This window comes from Micrasema longulum, unplaced genomic scaffold (assembly GCF_059751315.1).
Source record: "Micrasema longulum isolate JH-2025_06_02 unplaced genomic scaffold, ASM5975131v1 h1tg000688l, whole genome shotgun sequence".
NCBI classification, from domain to species: domain Eukaryota; kingdom Metazoa; phylum Arthropoda; class Insecta; order Trichoptera; family Brachycentridae; genus Micrasema; species Micrasema longulum.
Genome location: NW_028277884.1, coordinates 325711 through 350185, shown reverse-complemented (window position 1 = coordinate 350185; position 24475 = coordinate 325711). Strand labels below are relative to the sequence as shown.

Genomic DNA, 24475 nt, shown 5'->3' with positions numbered 1-24475 from the left:
AAGTCCGTTAATAAATAAATAATTCGTTTCAGTTCTTCGTCTACAATTACATCTTTTAGTACAAAAAGTTCAGTTCTTCGTCTACAATTACATCTTCTAGTACAAAAAGTTCAGTTACATTTAATTGTTTAGTTTGTTTAAAGAGTTCTTTAGTTGCCGTCAGATAAGGGAGGTTATGTACTAAATTTAATATTTCATTTTGCTATCTTTGTAGTCTTATTATGATAACATGTGCTAATTAGGGGGCTGAAGTGGAATTAATTGACATGATAATGAATTGAATGACATGAACAGCCTCGAACACGCTGGAGAAGACAGTGGGACAATAAAACAATTAAACCGTAGTTTAAATGCGGAACGTTGCGGAAATTGATACACGACGATGTGCGCTGTGGTGGGAGGAAGCAATTGTCCTGCGGAGATAGCCTGTCTGCCTATCTCTAAGACAATGTCTCTGTCCATCGTCCGAAGCTAGGACAAGACAGAATTGTCAATTAGTAAGCTGAAAATGTTTTAGATCATAGGAAGACACTTGTGCAATACTATTTAAGTACAGATTTACAGCAAAAAAATGCTACACACGCGTTGAAAAGTGGAAATTGTCCAAAAGTCTCCTTCATTCACAAGTATGTGTATATTTGTGAGCGCTGCTGACGCCACGGCGGTGACTGGTGACGTGAATTTTATATTTTTAGATTATTAAGTGAGAGCGTTTCAATTTCCGATCCTGTTTACAAACTAAATATAAGATGCGTTCCAGAATTTGAGAGCAAGTGTCGTTAATTTCACAGATCGACGTTTCACGGTCGGGCGATGGAATTAGATAACCGGAAATAAACATCGCGTTTGGTCAATAAATGCTCCGTATTTTGCGGATGATAATACGCACCCCAAAATTTATCTATCAATTTTTAGTAGAAAAAGAATGTTTGGGACGATAAGACGCATCGGACCGTAAGACGCACCCCAATTTTTGATTGAATTCTTAAAGTAAAAAAGTGCGTCTTATGGTCCGAAAAATACAGTAGGTAGTACAATTTGCGTCTATTGTCCATGGGTAGAGACAATTATTGAGTATCTTAAGAGGAGACGCGGTCTTACTTTTCTTCATACAAGCGTATTCCCTTATTTTATTCTTATATTATTTTATGGCATTAAAGCTGTGTTTTTTTTATGAAAGTAGGTGAAATGCTGTCGAAATGCGATCCCTCAGGCGAATGTGTGGTAAAACGATGTATGATAGGTGCACAAATGTCGAGATCCGTGAACTGCGCTGAGGCTGAAACTTGCATTATCGACAGAAACTAGAAAGGGGTGTTGCGTTGGTTTGGACATGAAAGTAGAGCGAAAATAGAGCGAATAGACAGCGAAACAACGGCTAAAAGGATCTACGATGCGAATGTTGATGGATGCAGAAAACGAGGAAGATCGAAAAGGACGTGGCACGATCAAGTCCATCAAATACGTCAAAAGATGGACACGTCAAGAGTAGGAATAATCGGCGTGCGTGCATGAGAAGATGTGTGGATGTAGATTGTATGGATGTATGGTCTGTATGCAAAGACAGAGTGATATGGCGTTCTATCCTCTCTGCCTACCCCCACGGGGAAACGTTGTGATGGTTTGTTGTTGTTGAGAAATAGAAAAGGTACAGACACATAAAATATCATTCTGATTATCTGTCTCGAAAAAATAACACATTCGGTTCTGCTTTGGGGTGCTGAAAACGAGACAACGAAAACTTGTTTTTTTCTATTTAAGTTAGGCATAATCAGTCCGCCGTACTCTTGTCTTGTTCGCGCAATATCGGGGAGGCATATGCGAGAGAGGGACAGAAAAACTCTGTTCAAATACGTTGTTTAGTAAATAACAGCATTTATCAATATTATTCCTGGCCGATTACCGTTCATTCCCATCCTTCCCTTGACCCATCCTTATGGTACCTACCTAACTTCAATATAGAAGAAATACAAAATCAGAACATTTGGAACAAAACAAAACAACATTTTGACATAGCACAAATTGCATAAAAGTTCTTGGATTCGTCGCGCGTCGTTCTATAGTTATCATAAATAGTTACATAAACATAAATCATGGTGAATTTCATCATCAAGTGCTCAAGATTGAAGAACATTCACATCATACCAAAGGTAGGTGCATATTCCGTGTTCCTATCCTTTCTTCAAATATTCCCCACCTTTCACAAAACTGAATGAAATTCGTTTTATCGTTACAGTCCGCTTTTCGTTAACATACGTATTCATCAAATGTCTATTCCACCGCATATCCTCAGTTTTAAACCATCAGAATTCCCCTCCCTACACCCAATGGTACATAAGGCACTGCATCGGTAAAACAAGCGCAGCGGATTTCGATCACATTTATTTATTTTACAGAAACAAACAGTCTACAATGATATAATAATTACATAAAAAAGATACGGTTTAAAGACAGACCAGCGAAGTTTCTAAATAAAAATCATACATATTAAACTGTGGTACAACAAAAGGGTGTGTTCATATGTATTTGTATGAGAGTACGTGTAGAGGTGTGTTTGTGTGTATTTATGTGGGAGTAAGTGTTCAGGAGTGTGCATCATTAAATAGCAAGTGGGATCGTATCGCAGCCAGAAAAAAATAAGTCTTAATCGTGTTAAATAATAATAATAATATACCAATAGATGAAAAAAAGCATTATAGTTAGAGCAAGAACGAATATGATATTGATGTAGGATTGAAAGTGGGCAAATATAAAAGTTACAAAAAATACGACAGAAAACATATTTATGCTAAAAAAATTTTTTTTTTTTTTAAATGAAAAAAAAAATTGCCACCTCTAAAGAATTGACTAAATTCTTGGTATTTTTTTACAAACTCATCACCATCATTCCCTTTCCGCACCTAATGGTGCATAGGGCACTACATTGGTACACCAATCGCAGCGTATCTTGATCATTTTTGTTACATGAAGGTAAGATGATCAGTCATACGCTTCAGGTTCCTGTCCAGGGACCATGAAATATTCTAGTGTGAAAACACCCTTTTAAATGAATATTTAACATCAACCATGTCGGAAATCGAACCCGAGACCTCTCGCATGGCAGGCTAACGCGCTGACCGTTGCACATGAGGCCGATAACTATTTTACAAACTAAAACACAAAAATCATAGAAAGCATCAGTAACTTTCGCGTAGTAAAATGAAAAAATTAGACCTCATACGGGGCATGTAATTTAATGGCGTATTATTTTTATTATTTTTTATTAGTTGCTAGAGAAATAGTTTGTTGTCACGATTTCGGCCTAGAAGAAGCAGACAGCCATCGTAAACATTTAAGCTATTAATATTATTGTAAATTGGCGAAATATCAATACACATATTGATGTTTTTTGTAGATATTTCTTGATAAAACTCCTTAGGACCTCAGTATCAAATATGGCCAAACAACCCCATGCCTATTTTCGAGAAAAAAATCGAAAATCTGTAATAGCGCTTTTTAATTAAAATATTTACAAAAAATATTTATTATTTGATAATATTTGGTGCCATTCACACTTTGAACAATTAACCTAAAGGTTAACACAACAAGAAACGCTATTTTTATGAATTAGGGGAAGGTGTCGTCGTACCTTGGACCTAGTAATACCTGGGTCCTATTGCCATTGTGTGAAATCTAGTACCTTTTTAAAAAATGTATCGATGACAGTTTGTAGGCAATCCACTAGATCGGATTATTTTTTTTATTTTTTTAAAAATATTTTTTTTTTATTTATTAAGGAAAAACAACAGTTGTTATATAAGAATACAAAATATAAAAACTAGTACATACATCCAGTTAAAGTTTTTCACAAATGTAATGAGAGAACATGTTACACAGTAAAGAGAAAAACAATATATTATATTATAGACATGAGAAAAATAAATAAAAAGAGCTCGTAAGAAGGTTTAGGGATGAGGAAATAGAGTAGAGGAGTGGAGGAGAGGGATTTTGATATCATAATAAAATAAAAATATTAAAGGGAGCATAAACTTATTATAAACGTCATTTGACAGTTGCTAATTTCAAAGCATTTGAGTGAAGTGAAAAAAACGTTTTTCGACCAAAAAAAGTTAGTTTTTATGTTTTATATATGTTACGTTTTCCTTAACCACTGTATTTTATTATTGCGCAATCGGCATTTTTCGATGATTGACTAGTAATCTAAGTTTAATATCGCATGATTTTTTTTTGTAAAAACCTAACCTAAAAATAGCTATTTGGTTATTTCTCACATGTCGTGGAGGTGTTGTACCTTGGTCTATTTAAATGGACCGGTCCAAGATACATAACCATTTTTTTCCCCATTGGTACGTTTCTCTCTTTGTTTATTTGTTTAAATTTAATGTTGTGCAATGAGGGATAACTTTATGGGATTCAACTTAATGGGATATTTTTTATTTACAGTTCAGGATCTACATCCATTACTATCAGTTTGAATTTATCTTGTATTATTAGGAAAATATTATTTAAAGTTGTTCATTCTTTTACGTACGTATATTTATTTTGTGTTTAGTAAATCTGAAAAATAAACGCTAATTCATGTTCAAAATCATTGATTTGATTTGATTGATTCATTGAAAATCATAAAGGTACATTACGAGTGTTGAACCTTGGTCCCAAATGCACTTTTTTTTAAAACGAACGTAGCTCACAAATGAATCACATATTTATGCCAAAGTGAAATCTTACAACTAGTAAAAGAGTTGAACACGAGGACGTTGTGAAAAATAAATTAGAAAATACTCATTAAAAATGGTGAAGGAAAAACTTCAAATAGGACCGAGGGAGGACACCTTCCCCTATTAAATATCAGTTGGTCGCTTTTGATACTATTTTTAGCGTTTGGCCATCTTTGATACTGATGGCCTCAGCGAATGATTTAGATCTAATCTAATCTAATTGGTTTAGTTTCACTTTTATTTAATTTTGACCATCGAGCGCTTTCGCCTGAGAAGGCATCTTCAGGACTGATAAAGTGTTTACAACATTTTGAATTTTTGTAATATTTGTTACAAGGTTTAGGTATAAGAAGATCACATGAGTATTTTACTAAGAGACAGACAACATAAATATTATTACAAGTGGTTTGCAAAAACAGTTCATTTTTCGGAAAGTTTTAGACCGAAATTGGAATTAAATCCTACTAATTTTTACAATTCTTATTATTGTAACAAATATTTAAAAAGTTCAAAACGTTGTAAACAATTTACCCATCATAAAGATGTATTTTTAGGCGAAAGCGCTCGTTGGTCAAAATTAAATAAATGTTAAACTATATCAAGAAGTTTTATTGATATTTTTTATTAATAATTTTATCTAAATCATATCAATACACAATTCAAACTAGGTTGTGGCCCCGTGGAAGTGCCGCTGACACGCGAGTCGGAGGTCCGGGGCTCGAACCCCGCTCGATCACAACCTTATTTTCGACAATCCAGATAAAGTAATTTGAAAGGGAGCCACATTTTTACTATAAGGAGACACGCACACATACAGTTTTAATTTATAAAACACTAAAACAGAATAAATGTATATTACATTCAGAAAGCACGAAAAACTAAAAACAAAAAAGACACTTCAGCACAAAACAAACACCGGTATGATAAGCGCTGAAGGTAAAAAAATACTTCGTTAAACTACATATCGTTATATCTTTATCGACATTATGCACTCAGGGGTGGTAAACATAAAAAATAACTTGCAAAAGCTTGAAATATGTCAGGGGCGAATCGTCAAAATAAGCGGTTATGCACAGCTTACCATTATATTTGACTTTCGATTATAATGTTTCATAGTAAATATGTTTATGGAAAAATAAATAAAATGATTGTTCATATTTAGATTTATTTCAACAGAGAGGGAAAAAGTTTTCGAGAAGAAATTTGGAAGTCTAGGCATTTACAGGGCTTATGACCTGTCATGCCAATGACAGGTCATAAGCCCTGTAAATGCCTAGACTTCCAAATTTCTTCTCGAAAACTTTTTCCCTCTCTGTTGAAATAAATCTAAATATGAACAACTCCCTAGGGAGGAAATCCAGCCAGTCTGCAAGCATTTGGACATAATCAAACATTGTTAAAATGATTGTTATTTATTATTAATATTTAAAGCATTAACTTTGCGGTCAAACATTTTACTAAATGTTATTAAATATTTGTATGTAACCACTTACCGGCTTTTCTATATCTACCGGTTTCGAGACGTGCCCGTCTCTTCATCAGGACATATCGTCCTTTGATCAATAATCAAACAAACTTTCAATACAGTCCTTTATACGATGTTTCACTGTAATGGTCACCCTATTGAACCTATTAAGCTTACCCCCTCCTTCCATCCCCTCTACTTTTTCTATTTATTTCTCAAACAACAAAATATTTTCATAATTTAATCAGTGCATGTTTGTCCTGATCAGTGCATGTGCTTATTAAAAAATGCATGTCGTGTTGGTTTTATATTTTTGTGCAACAACTATGGTGAAGGTGTATAGTGGGTTTTGCATGTTGGTTTAATTGGTGTCCTAACGAAACCGGTAGGCATAGAAAAGTCGGTAAGTGGTTATATGCAAATATTTAATAACATTTAGTAATTGTTATTTATACGGTATCATTTCTGAAGCGTAAGACCGATCATTTTGCCATCGTGAATTTAAATAGGATCAAGACACGCTGTGATTGATGTACCAATGCAGTGCCCTACGCACCATAAGGTGCGAAAAGCGAATGATGACATGGCATCATTATTTTGAGAGACAGATTCATATTTATTACCGACTTTTCGATCGTTCCGGAGAATAAAAATAAATTGTGAGGCCCAAAGGGCTGAAATTTCTAAGTCCCGGGGGACCTAATTTTCGGGCATGTATCAGTCGGAGATATCCGACGGTCTCCTGCTAGTGTATGTATTATTTCCATGGAATCTGCAGAATGAATTAAAAACCATTTATGCAAAAAATTTCATTCTCAGTCCAACGTCTGCCCACCTCTGAAATCTATAACGCTCGTACAAACGATGAAATGTTTACGGAGACAAGTTGTAAAGCGGAATACAACATTTAAAATACGAGACCATTTTGCCTTTTTGGCGATGGAGCCTTGTCGCGAAGTGCCAACCGACTAGCAGTGCATTTCGCGGCCGGCGAGACGGTGGAGTCGGCAGCCTCGCTATCGGTGCGGTGGAATGCGCCAGACCTAAGGTTGCCATTGCGAGTTGTATGCAGTAATGCAGTCGTTTCAAGAACACAAGACCTTAGAAGACGTGGACGCTGAAAAATTATCCGAATCCGAACAAACGCGGGGTATTTTTGAGACATCGGTACACACAAGACAGAACGGGGAGCTGCAAATCGCAAGCTGAGAAAATTAATGAAAAAGATGTAACAAAAAGGACTGCAAACCTACCACACGTGCGGAATGTGACAAGATAGCCAAAGCGCTTAAGAAACAAAATACCATAACAACATTTGGGACTTTGGATAAAATAAAGTATTGTGGGGTTCTTAGTCCATGATCGATGACACACCCACACGTGCTAAATAATTTCACCTGAAATATAGTCATGACTCCAAGAAGCAAGTCAGCATTTTCTATTGAATTCAATTCATTACATTCTGCGAAACACGAGAGCATCGTCCTGCAGTACATTGACATCTTCCCTACCATGAAGAAATGAACAACAAAGGAAGTGGCCTATGAAGAGACCACAGGGCGCACTCAACGCCCAGTCAATCAGTCCAGTAAAGTTAGTGGTAAGTTTTTTTTTTGGTGATCATTTTTTAATGTGGAAAAAAACAGACAAAACTTATGTTAACACAACGCCCAGTTCAGTCCAGCTCAACGCAGTCACCCAGTTCCAGCATGTAGTTTAAGTGCAGTCTCTTCAATCCATCATCGCCGCTACGCTCGCGCCATACAACCAAGTGCTGTATCTTATTCGTCATGTAATAAATACACATTCAAACAGCAACGTCGTGTCTTATGTTAATCTCTAACTGGGGTAGGAGCCTACATATTTAATAGTTATTCAATAGGTGCGTAGGTTTTTACGGTCACTGTATCTTTTTTGGGCGCTTCCGTGTAAGTTAAAAATTGACAAAATTACAGATGAGTTAGAGCGTAATGGATATGAGAAGCGAAAAGTTGAACACATATAAGATATATATAAAGCGCACCCGTCAGAACAGTTGTTCCAATACACGAAGGTGCTGGATATGAGACAGCTGTACCTAAAAGAAGCACTTACACACTTCTGGTTGAACAATAAGGAGAGATCGCAGCAAAATGTTCATACGAGGTTTTCCCAGAGCACGAATTATGTCATACCTAAAACCCGTACGATTTTTGCTTAGAGACATAACTCTTTTATCGCACCGAGAGTGTTCAATATTTTGGATGAGCGTTCTCGAGGATAAATACTATTTTCAAGAGAGGAGTTAAGGACTGAATTTCCCTTAGTGGGAGGGTTTTGAGTGGGAAACTTCTTGATGATTTTCCGAATGTTTGCTGTTTACCATATTGATGTGCCAGATATTCATTAACTCTTGTGTGTCTGTGATGTCACGCTAGTCGACATAGGACACAAGACTTGATATATCTCTCTTATTTTTTAAAATGATGAATTCGTATTTTTTGTAATCTTCAAATGGACATTTTCACACCGGATTTGGAAAGTGAATTTTTTACAACTATGCTGGATGTTAATACAAAAAAATATTTATCCTCGCTACGCGAAAAAAGAGTGTCCGCTAATTCAGCAACACATATGTATAAGAAAGAGCACGAAGATAGAACTCATCACAAGGAAGACAGAAACGCTGTTCTATGGCAGGTGTTAGTGTGAAAGAGACAAAAACAAAAGTAAGTAAAGTGTAAAATAGATTCAGATTTCAGCCGGTTGATAACAGTGATGGGAAACGCACGCGCGTAATCTGACCGGCGTATTTATGATTATTAATTTATTTTACTATAACAGGGCTAAATTTTATGCTTATTTGCACAAATAATGGAAAAGGGATTATTAAACAGTTTGTCTCCATGTTTTTTTTTCTTCAATTTTTGAACTTTAAATTATTCCGTCTTTTACTAGTGGTAACACGATGTTACATCACCGCGCGCAAAGGGATTATTTATCACAGTCTTTTAAGAGTTAAAAAAAATATATATTATGTTTCTGATAATACATAATATTTTTGGTGATATACTCGTATGTCTATGTTGACTAATTACTGGTCTCAACGCAACACGGAACTTTTGGTCCCATGGAGTTGGGACTTATGTCTCAAAAAATGTATAATAAACTAACTTAACATATTTAAACACGTTTGCATTTCGGATTCGGCCAAAACTAGAACAGAAGCCGAAATTCGGATTCAGTTTCGGCAGAAAATCTTGTTTCAGTCGGTCAACAGTTTTACAAAACAACGCAATAGCACTGAAAATACGAAATCAAAACAAATTCTAAGATGGCGATCCAAAGAAGTTTGTTTTCCTAACCAGCCATCAATTGGAAATAATTAGCTGTGTAATGCAATGCCATAATAGGTACGAGAGTTACCGGTTACGTGTTCAAGGGAATATCTAGTAATTAGTATGTTGCGGAACCACGTAATTATTGTTGTAATGACAACTATTTTTATGACATTTTGACAATTTCCTTTATTTATGTCGAACATAAGTGATGAGAATAAAAAAAATTCCTTAAGACGAAGGCAATAAGCTCGCCAACAAAGACTAAATGCTTATACATAAAATCTCCTCATGCCAAAAAATATGTTTTGCCTAATATTATTGCTCATTGCACAGATTGCTTGCATGATGGTATTTCTAACACATGTAATTGTGAACTCATAGAATTTGTGGAGGAGTATAAGTATTTGGGTATTTTTATTGATCATAATTTTAAATGGGATCGTCATATATTTAAACTTTGTGATCGATTGCGGACTCTTGTGAGTACTTTCTATAAGTTATCTTTTATTTTGCCTAAAATCACTCTTAAAATTATTTATTTTTCTTTAGTAGAATCAATAATAAGATATGGTATAAAGTCGTGGGGACATTCGACTAAAACTAATATTAAAATGATCCAGGGTCTACAGTATTCTATTGTTAAGCGAATTGTACCTGCAGAGATTTACGAACAAAGAAGTAATAATGATCTCCTGTACAAAACAATCAAAACTCTGCCTGTTCGAGGAATACTGTGGCTTTGCATCATTTTGGAACAATTTCATAGTAATACATTCAAGTTTCCTCTCAAACATAACCATAATACACGCTTCACGTCTAATGATGGCTTGGTAGTACCAAAAGTATGCAATAAATATGGAAATAGAACTCTCAAATATTTAGTACCTAGAATTTTTAATTTATTACCAAAAGAACTTAAATTTAACTCATATTGTAACAAGAGCAAAATAAGAGAGTGGCTACTCGATCAAGAGTTTATATATGAATAGTAGCTTAGGTATAAATATTTTATTTTTTCATGTATTTTCTTGTATTTTAAAAATAAATTTATATATTATTATTTGTATAAACATGTTTATTCTGATCTTTCCGGCTGTTAATTTTTATATGTAATTCATTGTTTTTATAAATGTTAATAATATTATTAAGTCAGTATAAATATAATCTTCACCAACAAGCTACAAAAAGTGGCTTGGTGGGATTTTAGTTTTAGTAAAAATATAACAAGTGAAATTTTTTTAAATTGTAAAAATGTATAATTATGCTATTAAATCAAAAAAAAAAAAATATTCAAACGTATCTACGTGTTTTAACAGAATGTGTTTGAAAAATATATTTGACTAAATGAATGAGTATACTAGTGGTCGGTTATTCTATCGGGATGAAGGGGTAAATTCAGAGTACTGAATATTATTCAACAGTATATATTGAGAACGGTAGTGGTTACACATAAAGAGAGACATTTATCCAAGCGTCAACCACAACCATAATACAAGATACTCTAATAGGGATCTGATACTAAGTGAAGGGGTCAACACTGTTCTGGCATCGAGACAACACTATAACGTAGGCAAAAAGGTCCATAACCTTTTGCCAGAATCGTGGAAAGACGGGAGTGTTGTCAAGTTACGGAAGGTGTTGACCTCGCTCTTTCATGACATTGGTCGTAGGGAGTCAGAAAAGTTGATGCATGCCACGGATTGGAGAACCTTACTGGATGTCAAAACTAAAATATAAAAAATAAGGAATAATTTAAAAAAAATATATTTATAGATGACAACCATGAAGTTTCGCATAAATAAATTGTCTATGTTTTTATGAATGTATGTATGTGTATGCGCATGGGTGTATGTACGTGTGTGTGTATGTACGTGTGTGTGTATGTACATGTATATATATGTGTATATTTGTATATTTATATATTTGTGTGTATATATGTGTATGTCTGTATGTATATGAATCAAAATGTGTATCCGAATAAGTTTATATTTTGTTTGTCTGTGCTCGATATTAATTTGTTAACTATTATAATATATTAAAATGTAATTGCCTAGCTTGGAACGGGGTATGTACCCTTGTTAGCTGGGCAAAGTGAACATGGAATTGTATTTTGATAAAGAGTGTGAATAAATAAAAAAAAAATAATAAAAAAAAATGAAATTTGAAATTTGTAAGGCTGTGGTCCTGTGGTTAGTGTCTCGGACTCGCGGATCAAAGGCCCGCGATTCGAACCCCACTCTACCCCGACTTGATTTCAATTTTCTAATAGTGAATTATTTACAACTCGTTGAAAACGGCCCTCAAAATTAAATATTTGGGTAAATTATAAGATCGCAAATATATCTTTAAAACAAAAGCTGTAGTTTAAAATCTGATGGTAATTTTTTTTGGTTTAAGATCTGATATATGAGTTCAAAATCGGAAAATAGTTAAAAAATCGGATGTAAACATTAAAAAACTAATGTATCGGAAAAAACAGAAATAAAAGGTAACAATCAGATGTAACCGTTAAAAATTAGAAATTAAAGGTAAAAATCCGATAGACAAAATCAGATGTAAAATGTACCTAAAATAACTAAGATATCGTATTTAGTGTTATTTTTATATGTTTATTATACCTATATTTATGACAGGTCATAAGCCCTGTACATGCCTAGAACGCCACGCTCCCTTCTTTTAAAATTGATTATAAGATCGTCGGGTTTCTCGCACAATTTGGTAACAAACATTTTACTAATTCTGAGATATTTTACTTTTAAAGTGAAAAGCTCATCCCAAATCGGGTTGTGGTCACGTGGCTAGTGCCTCGGGCTCACGGCTCAAGGTCCGTGGTTCGAATCCCACTGTACCCCAACTTGATTCCCATTTTCTAATTGTGAGTTAGTTGAAAATGGCCCTCAAAATTAAATATTCGGGTAAATCATAAGAACGCAAACATTTCTTTTTTACTGAAAAATAAATAAAAAATCAACAATTCAAATAAAACCGCAAGTTGAATATTATAAAATATGACATATTTTTATTTAGTTACTAAACAAAGATTATTTTATGCTAATTGTGAAAAATCTGATTTTTCGAAAATTTGGAGTTATCAACTTGAGCCAGAAACCCGACCATATGAAAAAAACTGTGAATGGCAATTAAAATTGCTATTGTGATTTTTTTTAAGCTGTTTTTTTTCTCTAATGAAAAAAATAATGCGGAAGGAAGGAATAAAGATTAAAAAATGTCACGCGCTTTCAATATTTAGTGCTACATATTTTTTAAAATCTCATTAGCGTAACAACCGAAGCGTAATCTCACAATTCCGAATTAATAAACGAATGTCTAACATTATCCGTCAATGCATCAAACTGTCTCAATCAATTTCGTCGATGGTTATAGAGGGTCGAAATCCGGGGCCTGACAGTATCGTTGGCAACGGACCAGGAGACACTTCCCGAGGATGGGACGGGCGGCGCGGCGGCATCGTCAGGAGACGCGCTGACGAGTGTGCACGCAACACGATGGCGGAAGACGATGTTGTGACAGGGATTGAAAAGGAAACAGAGTGGAGATTGGAGATCAGTCGGCCTCATGCTGTGCCGGTTAGTAGGGGCGTATACTCGGCAGGCTCCACATTACGTCTTTACGTTTAACTTCCTCTTTAGGAAACATTCAAGTGTGGCAAACAACAAGACTATTTCAATTCAATCAAATTAATCATTATTGCGACCAGTAAAGCGAGTAAAAAACGCCTTAACTTTTTTATCTTTTCTTACATCCGCTGGCATTTTCAAATGTAGTATCAAAGAAATATAGAATAACAAAAATGCTCAATTTAGATGAATTAATTTACACAGAAAAGGGAAAGATGATATTTAAGATGAAAAAGAATAAAATAAAGACTAATATTAAATTAAATTTTAACTACAATATACATAAAACAAATACAAGAGCGTCAAATAATTTAACCTAGTATTTTATTTATTCATTTATTTTATTTTATTAACATAAACGGAAAATCTGCCTTTTACAAATATTTATAATATTAACATATTCGGCTTAATATTTTTTTTTCCAAAACATGAATATTAAAAACAAGAGTTATAAAATTAATATTAAAAAAATCACACCAAAAATTATACAAGATTTATATTTTAAAAAATAACCTAAAAATTATACAGCATATTCAGTAGAAAGTTTAAATAATACAACATTCTACAGTAAAACAACGAGAAAATCATAAGTACTGTTTCACACAGCTAGGCAAAGTGAACAAAAAATTGTATATGAAATGCATGAATAAATAAATATAATTACCATTCACCATCTTTGAAAAAGTTCAAACGGTTTGTTCTATAGGAACAATACCCTACACTAAATATATCAGATACGTGGGAATAACTATTGCCGAGTTCATGAAGTCTATTTAATACTGCATAACAAGTATACACTGTCCGTGAATTGTTGCTATAAAACGGTGGCACTTGTCTAGTCATTCTTCCAGGCACCCTGAAGTTGATGAGAGATAACAGTTCAGGGCAATCCCATTTTGAATTAACAATTTTGAATAAATTTAAAAGGTCTATAATTTTTCTTCTATCGTTAAGTTTTAACAAATTTAATGTTTTTAGTAAAAAATCGTAATTTAAAAATTCATTACTGATTCTAAGTTTAAAATTTATATACCGTAAGAATTTTTTTTTTAGTATTAGTAGAAAAACAAACAGTTTTGTGTATACAGCAATAAATTTTTACAATTACATATACGTACTTAAAAAACACCTAAATGAAACAGTTTTTACAGCCCGTGTGACGTATGATATGTGATGTTTTTTTTTCGACTTTTTATTAAAACTATTGTGCTGTAATATATTATATCCCCTCGTACCAACACTTTATTTACGGATTTAACATGTTTTGAATGTTGATATTTTCTAGTTTTGGAATTCAATTATAGATTCACAATTGGACCCGGTAGGTGGAAAATTCTAAAATCGAAAAAACGTTCAAGGCAAGCCAACGTTCGGGCAGGACAACGTCTGTCGGGTCCGCTAGTGGTTAATAAATACGTTCATTTCTGAAATTTGACTTTGATCTTGTCGAGGCTCGGTCCGGTTGCCCGGTGCGCCGTCTTCCTCCACGTGACTATTCGCTAAGCTGCACGAGCCGGTTGCAATGACAGCCATCTGGTTCCCGCAGCTTCGAGTGAAGACACTTCATCTTAAATGAAAATAAACGGAGAGAAAGGAGAATAGGTCTGGAAGAGAGCCAGGATTCATCGGCAAATACTTCAAACATTTCTTTCAAATTCTACATAATTTTGGTATTCCAATAAATCCCAAGAAATTCAATGTACCGTTACATTATTTTCTAGTGGTCAGCGCGTTCCTCTATTGTACAGAGAAATCTCGGGTTGGATTCCCGACACGGTTGACATGAAATATTCATTTGGAAAGATGTTTTTACAATGCAGTATTTTATAGTCCCGGTACTGGCACCTGGGCCGCGATCATGATGGAAAGATGAGGACGTCATACCTTCACCGCGACGGAAGAGTTACAGATAAATTCTCTAGAACGATTACGAAGATACACTACCGACTCCCCACCTTTAAGTTTTAGATAGGTACATCAATATAAAACAAGGGGAAGCGTACGTCACGGTACACATGTCTACGTACTAAAGTGACGTAGCTTCAGTATGACGTATAGTTAAAGAAAAAATTCTCCCTACCGATTACGAAGATACGCTACCGATCCCCTCACCATCAAGTTTGATGTTAGTTCATCGTTTCTCAATGCACATATCTACACATAAAAAGTGTAAAAAAAATTGTTCCTCCGGGCATTTTTTCCTTTAATTACGATTTATTTAAATTTTTAATCGTTATGAGGTTGGTTGGTTCTGATCAAGCCCTGTAAATGCCTAGACTTCCAAATTCCCTTATCGAAAATGTTTTCCTCTCTGTTGCAACAAATTAAGAACACTTCATTATTTAATTAAAATTTTCAATAAGATTCCTAAGCATATCTTAAAAGAAAATGTTGACAAAACTTTAAAGAAAAAAATAATTAAATTACTAATATGTAACAAGGCTTTATATTGATTATTATTTTATGTTAACAGTCATCTATTTAATTTTTTGGATTTAAATTTTGTGCAAAAAATATGTATGCTTTTAGTTCTTAATAATGTTTATATTACTTTTTATTTATTTTTTTAATTTATAACGTTTTTCTTTGTAAAGGAAAAATAAGAAACCTGCTGACAAGCCGGTAAAGCGGTTTAGTGGGTTTCATTTTTTTCCTTTTATATTTTTCTGTTCATGATTACCTTCTTAAATAAAAATAAATACAAAAAAAATACACATAGTTACTGTTGACGTAAAATATTTTTTTAATCTGAGTTTCAGGATTCGATCCTCTCTCTATCATAACTTATTTCCTTTAAAAAAAAAATCCCGGATTCACAAACATTAACATTTATTTTTCGTTCAGTTGTATGTATAATTAAGAGAAATATTATGATATGTAGAATCGGCAATATATTCCGTACAAATCATCTCATAATAACTAACAAGAATTTGTTTCACTGCCAAGAATTTGCTACAATGATAAATATCAAGTTTAAAAGTAAAAAGTTTTTTGTTAACGAATCGAACGAGAATTCTGAACGTCGGGATTTTATTAATATTGATGTTTTTTGTTGATATTTCTTGATAAAACTCCATAGTTAATGATTATGATAAAATTATAAATTAACTTATCAATGAAACTTCTTGGTTCAGTTTTACTTTTTATTATTATCGGGATTTTATTTATTTATTTACACCCATAGGGCTTTTACATATCGTCGGAAAACAAATAAAACCCTATCAATGATAAAATTTTGAAAAACAATTTTAAATGCAATTATATGTCATTTTCTGAGCTTAATCAACTGATAATATCATCTTAATTCTTCGAGATTTAGATTCAAATTTATCGTGTAAAAAAGCCCACAAAAATGACTTAAAAAACTTGTTTATGTATAATGTATTTTTGTGGGTATCTGGTATTGGTTTTATTTTGCGTTTTTTCGTTTGTACATGTATATTTGCTGTATTACTGTTGATATCCCAAATAATATAAATAAATAATGTATTTCAACCTAACCGAATATTGCACTCAACTCCACGGTCCAGTATTAGACAAGGAAGAAACATTAACATTCTATCACATCTTCACAATATTTTAAATAATCCCACTTCGCCTGTTTATTTGAGAGAGCTCTTGCAACCTCTATCACAGCATGGTCTATATCTTCGTTCTAGGACCGATAGAACTCTTTCAATACCCACGCACCGCTCTATTTTTTCCCCTCCTCTTTCACAGCAGTAGCTGCTCGATTATGGAATCATCTACCAGGGGCGAATCGTCAAAGTAAGCGATTATGCACAGCTTACCATTATATTTGACTTTAAATAATAGTAAATTATAGTAACCATGTTTATGGGAAAAAAAATAAAGTAATTGTCATTTATTATAAATCACCGTTTATATCTTTCTACAAAAAAATATCTATGAAGCGCGCCCAGCGCCAGCGCCCAGCCCATTCTTACTGAACGATGAAACCAGCCGATTACCTCAGCTTATTCTTCCATACAAAAGAGTACACTGTATTTTTCGTCTTTAACCCAAGTCGGCTTTTTTAGTACTAAAACAAACTTGCAGATTACAAATATTTTTAGAAGATTCTCGATTTGGAAACTAGTATTTTGAACATTATTTCCGAAGGACTATTTTTCTTTGATGGGATACCGTTGACATTTTATGTATCACATAGGACAGGTGGCGTTCGCAGTGGCCGTTTTAGGCATTATTCATTTTAAAAGAAATCGGCCAGTGCTCAAGTCTTGACAGTACTGTCATAGACAGATCATAATGGAAATATCTGCGGAACGTCATTGTGGTATTTGTTAATAAACTTTTGTGCAAGTATTGTATTAAAATAGTGTAGAATAAAGCTACGTTTATCGCGTGGTTAATAATAATTGTTGTTTGAGTTGATTTTCACAGAATTACCAAAAAAATAGTCATTTATAATTACATTACTTACATGTTATGTAAGTACTTATATGTAGTACAAATTAATGAACATTTTTAATAGATTACCTTTAAAATAAATCACGGCTCGCCACTGTCATCTACCCACTAATGTCAGAGATGCCCCTCCTTTACTTACATTCAAATCCCGCATGAAATGTCACTTCCTGCATATTTGCGTTCATCCTTTCTCCTCCCTCTTTCCTTACCTCTTTACACTCTCCTCTATTCATAGTATAGTGTAAATATTTAGTCCAATTTTTTTTTTTAAATATAGATGAATATCAATGTTTTCTTTTATAATGAAAATATTTCAATCTACCTACAATATGTTCGTACACCGATTTTCTCAAATTGAACAAATTGGGTAAGTAGGAGGAAATTGCCTTAAGGCAATATGCCCGCCCTTGTGCATATGTATATAAACTGTGCATAAAGTGTTAAAAAAAAATATTCCCGTGAAAAAAATCACCAGATATTTACGAAAAAACGTAAACAAATTAAATAATTTAAAGGAGTTAAGATGTAAATAGGGGCTAGATTTCTTATTGACCATGCGCTATGTAGCTGCAAGACGTGCTGTAATCTAGCTCCTATATATCATAATTGGAGACGAGGAACTAGAATCCCAACCGTCCATGCGCTCTGTGGCTGCAAGACGTGCTGGGATATTGATTTATTGTACAGCGCCCTTGAGGTGATTTTCACAAAAATGGCGCTATATAAATTATCTAAACATATTCTAAAGGTTCTATGCGTATGTGCCAAAATATGAATAAGGAAGACTGGAAAAGATTTTAGTTAAATCAAACATTCAAATTGACATTTCTCAGAGGAGACAATAATGCATTTAGAAGGTATACAGAAGAAGAAGATATATAGAAGCATACCGACGATATACTTGATAGTTTCAAAATTTTTCGCTTTTTTATTTAAATTTATCCAACAACAAAAAAATAAATACATCGTACATTGATATTGAAATTTACTGTGTATTATTCAATTCTATCGCATTGCAAAGCTTAGTGAGCTGATCGAATCGCCAGAGATATGGATAACTGACAATCACTACATCGAATGGCAGTTTCCTTTCAAGTCAAAGTTGGGAAAAATCAGTGAAAAAACACTAACATGATTCCTTTACGGTGTTCGGAGTTGTGTTGATTCTGTATCTGTCAAAATAGGAAACAGACAGCGAAAAAATATTTGGATAAAATTTGTACTGTGTCGGAATTTATTAAATTATTCCAGACTAAAATATGACAAGTTATGACTTTCAGTCGGAACATTATTTCGAATCCTTAAACTTAGAGTCACACAAATTGGAACCAGTTCAAGGCTGCTCCACAATGTTAATAGAACATTTCAGCTCGAAAACACGCGATGTTGACAGCGTTAGTGGGAAAGGAAATAAAATAATGTAAAGAGAAATTCACCTCGTCTTCTTCGGAAATAGTCGTCCCGTCTTCGGAAGTGTCTCGCATGTGGCTCGCCGATCGGCAGATGCTACCCGCCCTGCTTCCCGCCAGGCTCCCGGACTTGCTGAAGTACTGGAAGCCCTTGATCATGATGTTCGCCGCGCTCTTGGACTTCCCCAGCCTCCTGCCGTTCACGCCGGTCAGCCCGAGATCCATCTCGTCGTCCCTGTGGCCGAGATTCCTCCACTCGTCCATCACGTGATCGGTTCTCTTCAGGAAGTCCTCGATCTTAGCGGTGAGGTAATTCGACGCTGTGGAGTGGTCCAGGTGAGCCGCTACGGGTCTGAAGTTTTGCCGGATCTTTTGGTTCTCGCACCCGAGTACGAACGTGAGGTTGGCGTCGAACACCACGGGCGCTTGCTCCTTGGACCTCAATTCGTCGACGTCGATCCCGATATCCGCCTCGCAGGTTTGGGGGAATATCCTTCTAGGGGTGGGGGATTTGGCGACAGTGGCGGAACAGACGCTCATCGATCTATGAGGGCGGTTCGAGCTGCAAGTCGAATAATGGCTGGTGGAACTCCTGATGCTGCTCAGACACGACAGGGGACTCGGTGATCGCGAGATGATCGACGAGGCGAGCGAATTCTTTCTTCCCGGCAGGTCTGTTATCCTTCCAGTCTCTATACTGGAACAGGATCCGTTTCGGAACAAACCGGGGCTGGGGGACTTCGACACAATGATCCTGCCGTTGTTTCCCGGATTCGATTGCAACCTCGATATGGTGTGCACTTCTCTCAATGGCTTCGTGTAAAACGTATTGCCCCTGCTCATCATCGGAGCGATGGGGGGTCTGAGATCAGAAATGTAGCCGTTGGTGAAGCTCAGCGGAGACGTATTGGTTTTTCTAATTGGGAGAATAGTTCTGTGGGTAAGTTGATTTCCATTGAGAGAGTTCATCGACAGAGGGCTGCCTCTCGGGGAAATAGAATGCTCCGACATCGACGGCGAGTGCGATCCATTAGCCCTGCTGAGGTCTAGTCCTATGTGGCTGTGGACACGGCCATTGGCCAGGACAGACGGGCCTAGAGGCATGGCTGTAGCTCTTGTTGTCAGGGGCAGACACTAAACTCGCGACACGGTTTCACTCGGCACTTCCATTGCTTTATTCCGTTCACAGTTGTTTCTATTGTTCGGATCGAAAGTGCAAAACAATGGTCGTTTCAATTAAATATGCATCGAGTTAGCGGCAAGCTTAACTTTCAACGCATTCTACAAATCGTATCACTTCACTAAGTAGATCATGGAAACATTCGCCCACTGTTTCCCAAGACAGTGCGTAAGGAATACGCGTGAAGCGGCGTGAGTGACGCAAAACGAGCGAAGCTTCAGTTTTATTTGCGGGACGAGAGCGTTTGAATGGAATCAATTTTAAAATAAAAAGGAAAGCGGACTTTTGCGCACTAACAACTCGGCGTATAAGTAAACCTACAGAGTAATTTACGCGACAAGGGTGACTCAGCCGACGGATGAAGCGACGCGAGGGACTTCGCTGAACCGACAACAAACGATTAATCGGCCAGATTTAGCTGAGAGAAAAAAACACAAGACAGTATAAAGTCCTCCGGTCTGCAGATTGTAAACAGCTGATCCGCAAGTAAAACAAAATGATCACAAATAGAGGGCAACTTTGTTTATTGGAAGATTAATTTGCGTACAGACTCGTTTTAAAATAAAATCAGTTCCGAGGATTTAAAACAGATAGCGAGTACCGATAAAAATATTGACTCCACCTCCGCAGATCAGAGGTATTATTTTGGTACAGTGAGTTCGATTCCTCGCTAAATAAACATTTAAGTGTATTTTTTACTTTGATACATTATATTACATCTACCCGGAGGAGGTTTTCTGAATCTTCTGTACCCCCTAGAGAGTGACTAATTTGAGGATTTTTTTTGCGTGCGTTAACACTTTGCTTCATATATGGCCGCACTGATGATCAAATAAATACGAACACGCGAAACCAATTGCGATTACTTTCAACAATATTTGAGTATGTAAAAATGTATGCAGACGGGCTGGATTTCTTACCTTGGGAGTTATTTAGATTGAAATTTGTTGCAAAAGAGAAAGAAAACATTTTTGAAACGGGAATATGGACGTCTAGGCATTTACATTTATATGCCCTGTCATTGGCTGGGTCAAGGCCACTTGACAATGACAGGTCATAAGCCCTGTAAATGTCTAGACTCCCATATTACCTTCTCAAAAGTGATTTCCCTCTCTGTATTCTTTCCCTCTTTATACTCTTAATCTTAAGCATTACCAAAAACATTTAAACTAAACAGTTGTATTGACCAAACCGTATTAGTTTTTTTTCCGTTTTTATAACAGTTTTATACATAATTTGACGCCTAATCATCGGTGTGGCAAAAATGAAGAAAACAGTATTAGCATAGATTTTTTAAAATTAAACTTACCACTCTCTAGGTGGAAAAACATTCAGAATAGCAGCCCTCGATTATCGCGTAAGATCATAATAAAGTGAATAAAAATTGCGTTTAAATTCAATGATCTATCATACCATACAATCTTCTAAACGCAAGTATTTTTTTCGCTAATATCTCAGTGAGTTCAGCGGGAGTAGACGGAGAGGATAGAAAGCCACTGGCACCCATCTATCTGTCATCATATCAATTTAAATGATAATACGATTGAACTAGTCACACCACTAACAATAAACCTCACCTATCCCCCTTTACCTAATCATTTTAAACTTGCAAAATGCTTGTTCATCCATTCGCTCCACATCGAATCTCCTCAGTTAACCTTTTGTAATATTTTTAATTTTACAATTTTAAAATCAGCTATGAGAAATTATAATAATTGAGCCAACTGCAGGTGAGGTGAACCAACTGTGAAGATGGTCAAACTTTTGTATTCAAAGCTTTAAATCAATGAGTGTGTATATTTTTACTAAACTGTTTTGATATTTTTAATCAAAATGGATGTTTTGTACATGAAGAACCATGAAAAGTGTCTTTGGACTTTACTGATTACTGAGCAGGGATGTGTGATGTCACCGTGGCTGTTCAACGTGTATATCGATAACTGCATGAAATAACTGAAAGGCTTAAGAATGGGAGAAAAAATTGGTGATTTAAATGTCAATTGTGTTTTGTATGCTGATGATGCCGTGCTCCTTGCTAACAACAAAGAGGAACTGCAATTCTTGGAAACAAAGGTCTACGATGTATGCGAGGGAAGCGATTTGCTGATGAATGTCGATAAATCCAATGTGATGGTTTTTGAAAAAAATGAAAGTATGACTAAATGTGAAATCACTGTGAAGGTTATACAAAAACAGGTAAAGGAATTTGTGTATCTGGGAAGTATGTTTGCTAGGGGTAGAATGACTGAGAAAGATATTGAAAGAAGGGTGAGTGCCGGGAACAGAGTGAACGGTGCACTTAAATCAACCTTGGCAAACAAATGTTTGTCGCAAGTTTGGCAAAATTAGAAGAATGCTGTCGAAATGCGATCTCTCGGGCGAATGTGTAGTAGAGCTATGTACGATATATGCTTAAATGTAGAGATACGTACTAATGTAAGGTTGAGATAAGCACTATCGACAAAATCAAGAAAGGAGCTCTGCGCTGGTTTGGACATGCAGAGCGAATGGACAGCGAAAGAACTGCTAAGAATGTTTACAATGCGAATGTTGATGGATGCAGAAAACGGGGACGACCGAGATAGACATGAAATGATCAAATCCAACAAATACTTAAAGATGGACATGTCAAAAGTCGGAATAATAAAGATGTATAAATGTAGAAGAAACGGGATCTGTATGCAAAGATAGAGTGATGTGGCGTTCTATCCTATCTGTCTACCCTTACGGGGAAACGGCGTGATGGGTTGTTGTTGTTGTTGTTATTTATGAAAAAAAAACCCAAATCAAAGTTTACATCACCTTTTAAAATGTCAGTTAGGTCGCTATGGATGGACTTAATTTTAAAAGTCCATGCACTTTGCAATTAAAAAAACGTATTGTAAGCTAGACCTTAAAAGTTTGTTTCTCATAAAATAATCCTAGGTAATAACCGTGGTTTTCCTTTTTCAATTATTTGACATTACCATATTTTCCCTACACACGCATGCTTCGAAAATAAAATTAATTTATGCTCTTCTAGTCTAGAAACAAGTATATTTTTACAGGCAATAAAAATCACCGGGGTATTTTAATTCCCGCAATTAAAAACGGTAAGCCACATTTAACTGCGCCCGTGAGAACAAAAGCGACGGTCAGTAGCTCAATCACGAATAACTATCGACGTGCTTAAAAACATGCTAAGCATTTGAGCGATCACAATGAACGATAATGTTCGTGCTTAAGATATCGCAGTCATAAGTCAACGCGTGTATAATCTCTAAGTCAACGTTCGTGTCGGTTTTTTTTTTGTTTTTCTCGTAAATAAATACAGTTCGGCGTTTACTATAAATAAATAGTACGATATATGGCATTTGCAAAATAGTAAGGAGTATCTAATACAAAAAAGTTAAAATTAAATTACAATTATTATGGCGACTGTTTATCTTGACCATTGGCTTGCCAACCGCCGGCTAAATGCAATAAATAGCATGATAAATAATAAATAAACAAATAAAAATAGCAGTTTCGGAATTTTTTCCATATTTACACCGATGAAATTCAAATATGTGATTTCGCAGCAGGATTATACGTCGTGAAACGTAAAGATTTTGACATTTAATATTAGATGTTCACGGATGTTGCATTGTGATCGCGAATACGATAAACAACCATGATGAGAAATTGTTATCACGTCGTTTATTAGCACGTCGATAGTTATTTGTGATTGAGCTACAGAAACACCACAGGAAATAATATGATCTAAGGAGACGATCGAAACACCGAGTTCACGATTGCCGGTGACATGAGCGTACCGAGAAAGCTCGAAGCTTCCTTCCGGGATCGCGACCGTCCATGGCCGTGCCAAGGCGCCGAGTGACTGACCAACTCGAGCGTCACCCAAAATCCTGGACGCGATGGCATAATTACCATTAGCACGGGGAGTTCATAATTTATCAACATGCACTTGCTAATTTTCACAAAATTTCGCGATGGAAAATTAGAATACGAATAGCGTCGAAAAGTCCCCGAAGCGCTTGGCCAGAGTGGCGAGCGTCTTGCGGCGCGGCGCGGGCGCGGTGAACTCCAACATATTTTATTTTGTAAGGAAATTTAACGAAAATACATACTAAAAAACATAATTTCTAGGTATTCGTCTATACACTTTCACATGCATATATATCTTCAATTGTGGAATGACACAACTTGGTAACAAGTTTAGTGTCCCACACCGCAACGCAAAACGCTCACCACTATGGCCAAGCGCAAAGAAAGGTTTGAATAATTTTCGAATCCAATTGGATTTAAATTTCCATCACATTTGAAGGTTACAGG

The 24475-nt window shown here is 35.4% G+C and overlaps 1 protein-coding gene across 6 annotated transcripts in view; it reads right to left on the bottom strand.

Annotated features, from left to right (window-relative positions):
* Nucleotides 1-24475, bottom strand: part of Mhcl (Myosin heavy chain-like) — a 353455-nt gene that overhangs the window by 19399 nt on the left and 309581 nt on the right. Inside the window, exons 1-2 of one of the 6 annotated variants that reach the window (XM_088229622.1) lie at nt 23956-24021; nt 19009-20176 (exon numbers count right to left, since the gene is read on the bottom strand). The exons of 3 other annotated variants lie outside the window; for them this stretch is intronic. In XM_088229622.1, the coding sequence (XP_088085748.1) occupies nt 19009-20085 (1077 nt within the window). In that variant the 5' untranslated portion in view covers nt 20086-20176; nt 23956-24021. Of the gene's footprint in view, nt 1-19008; nt 20263-23955; nt 24022-24475 lie in introns of those variants that run through there. 2 more of the 6 variants (XM_088229619.1, XM_088229620.1) reach the window with 2 other exon arrangements.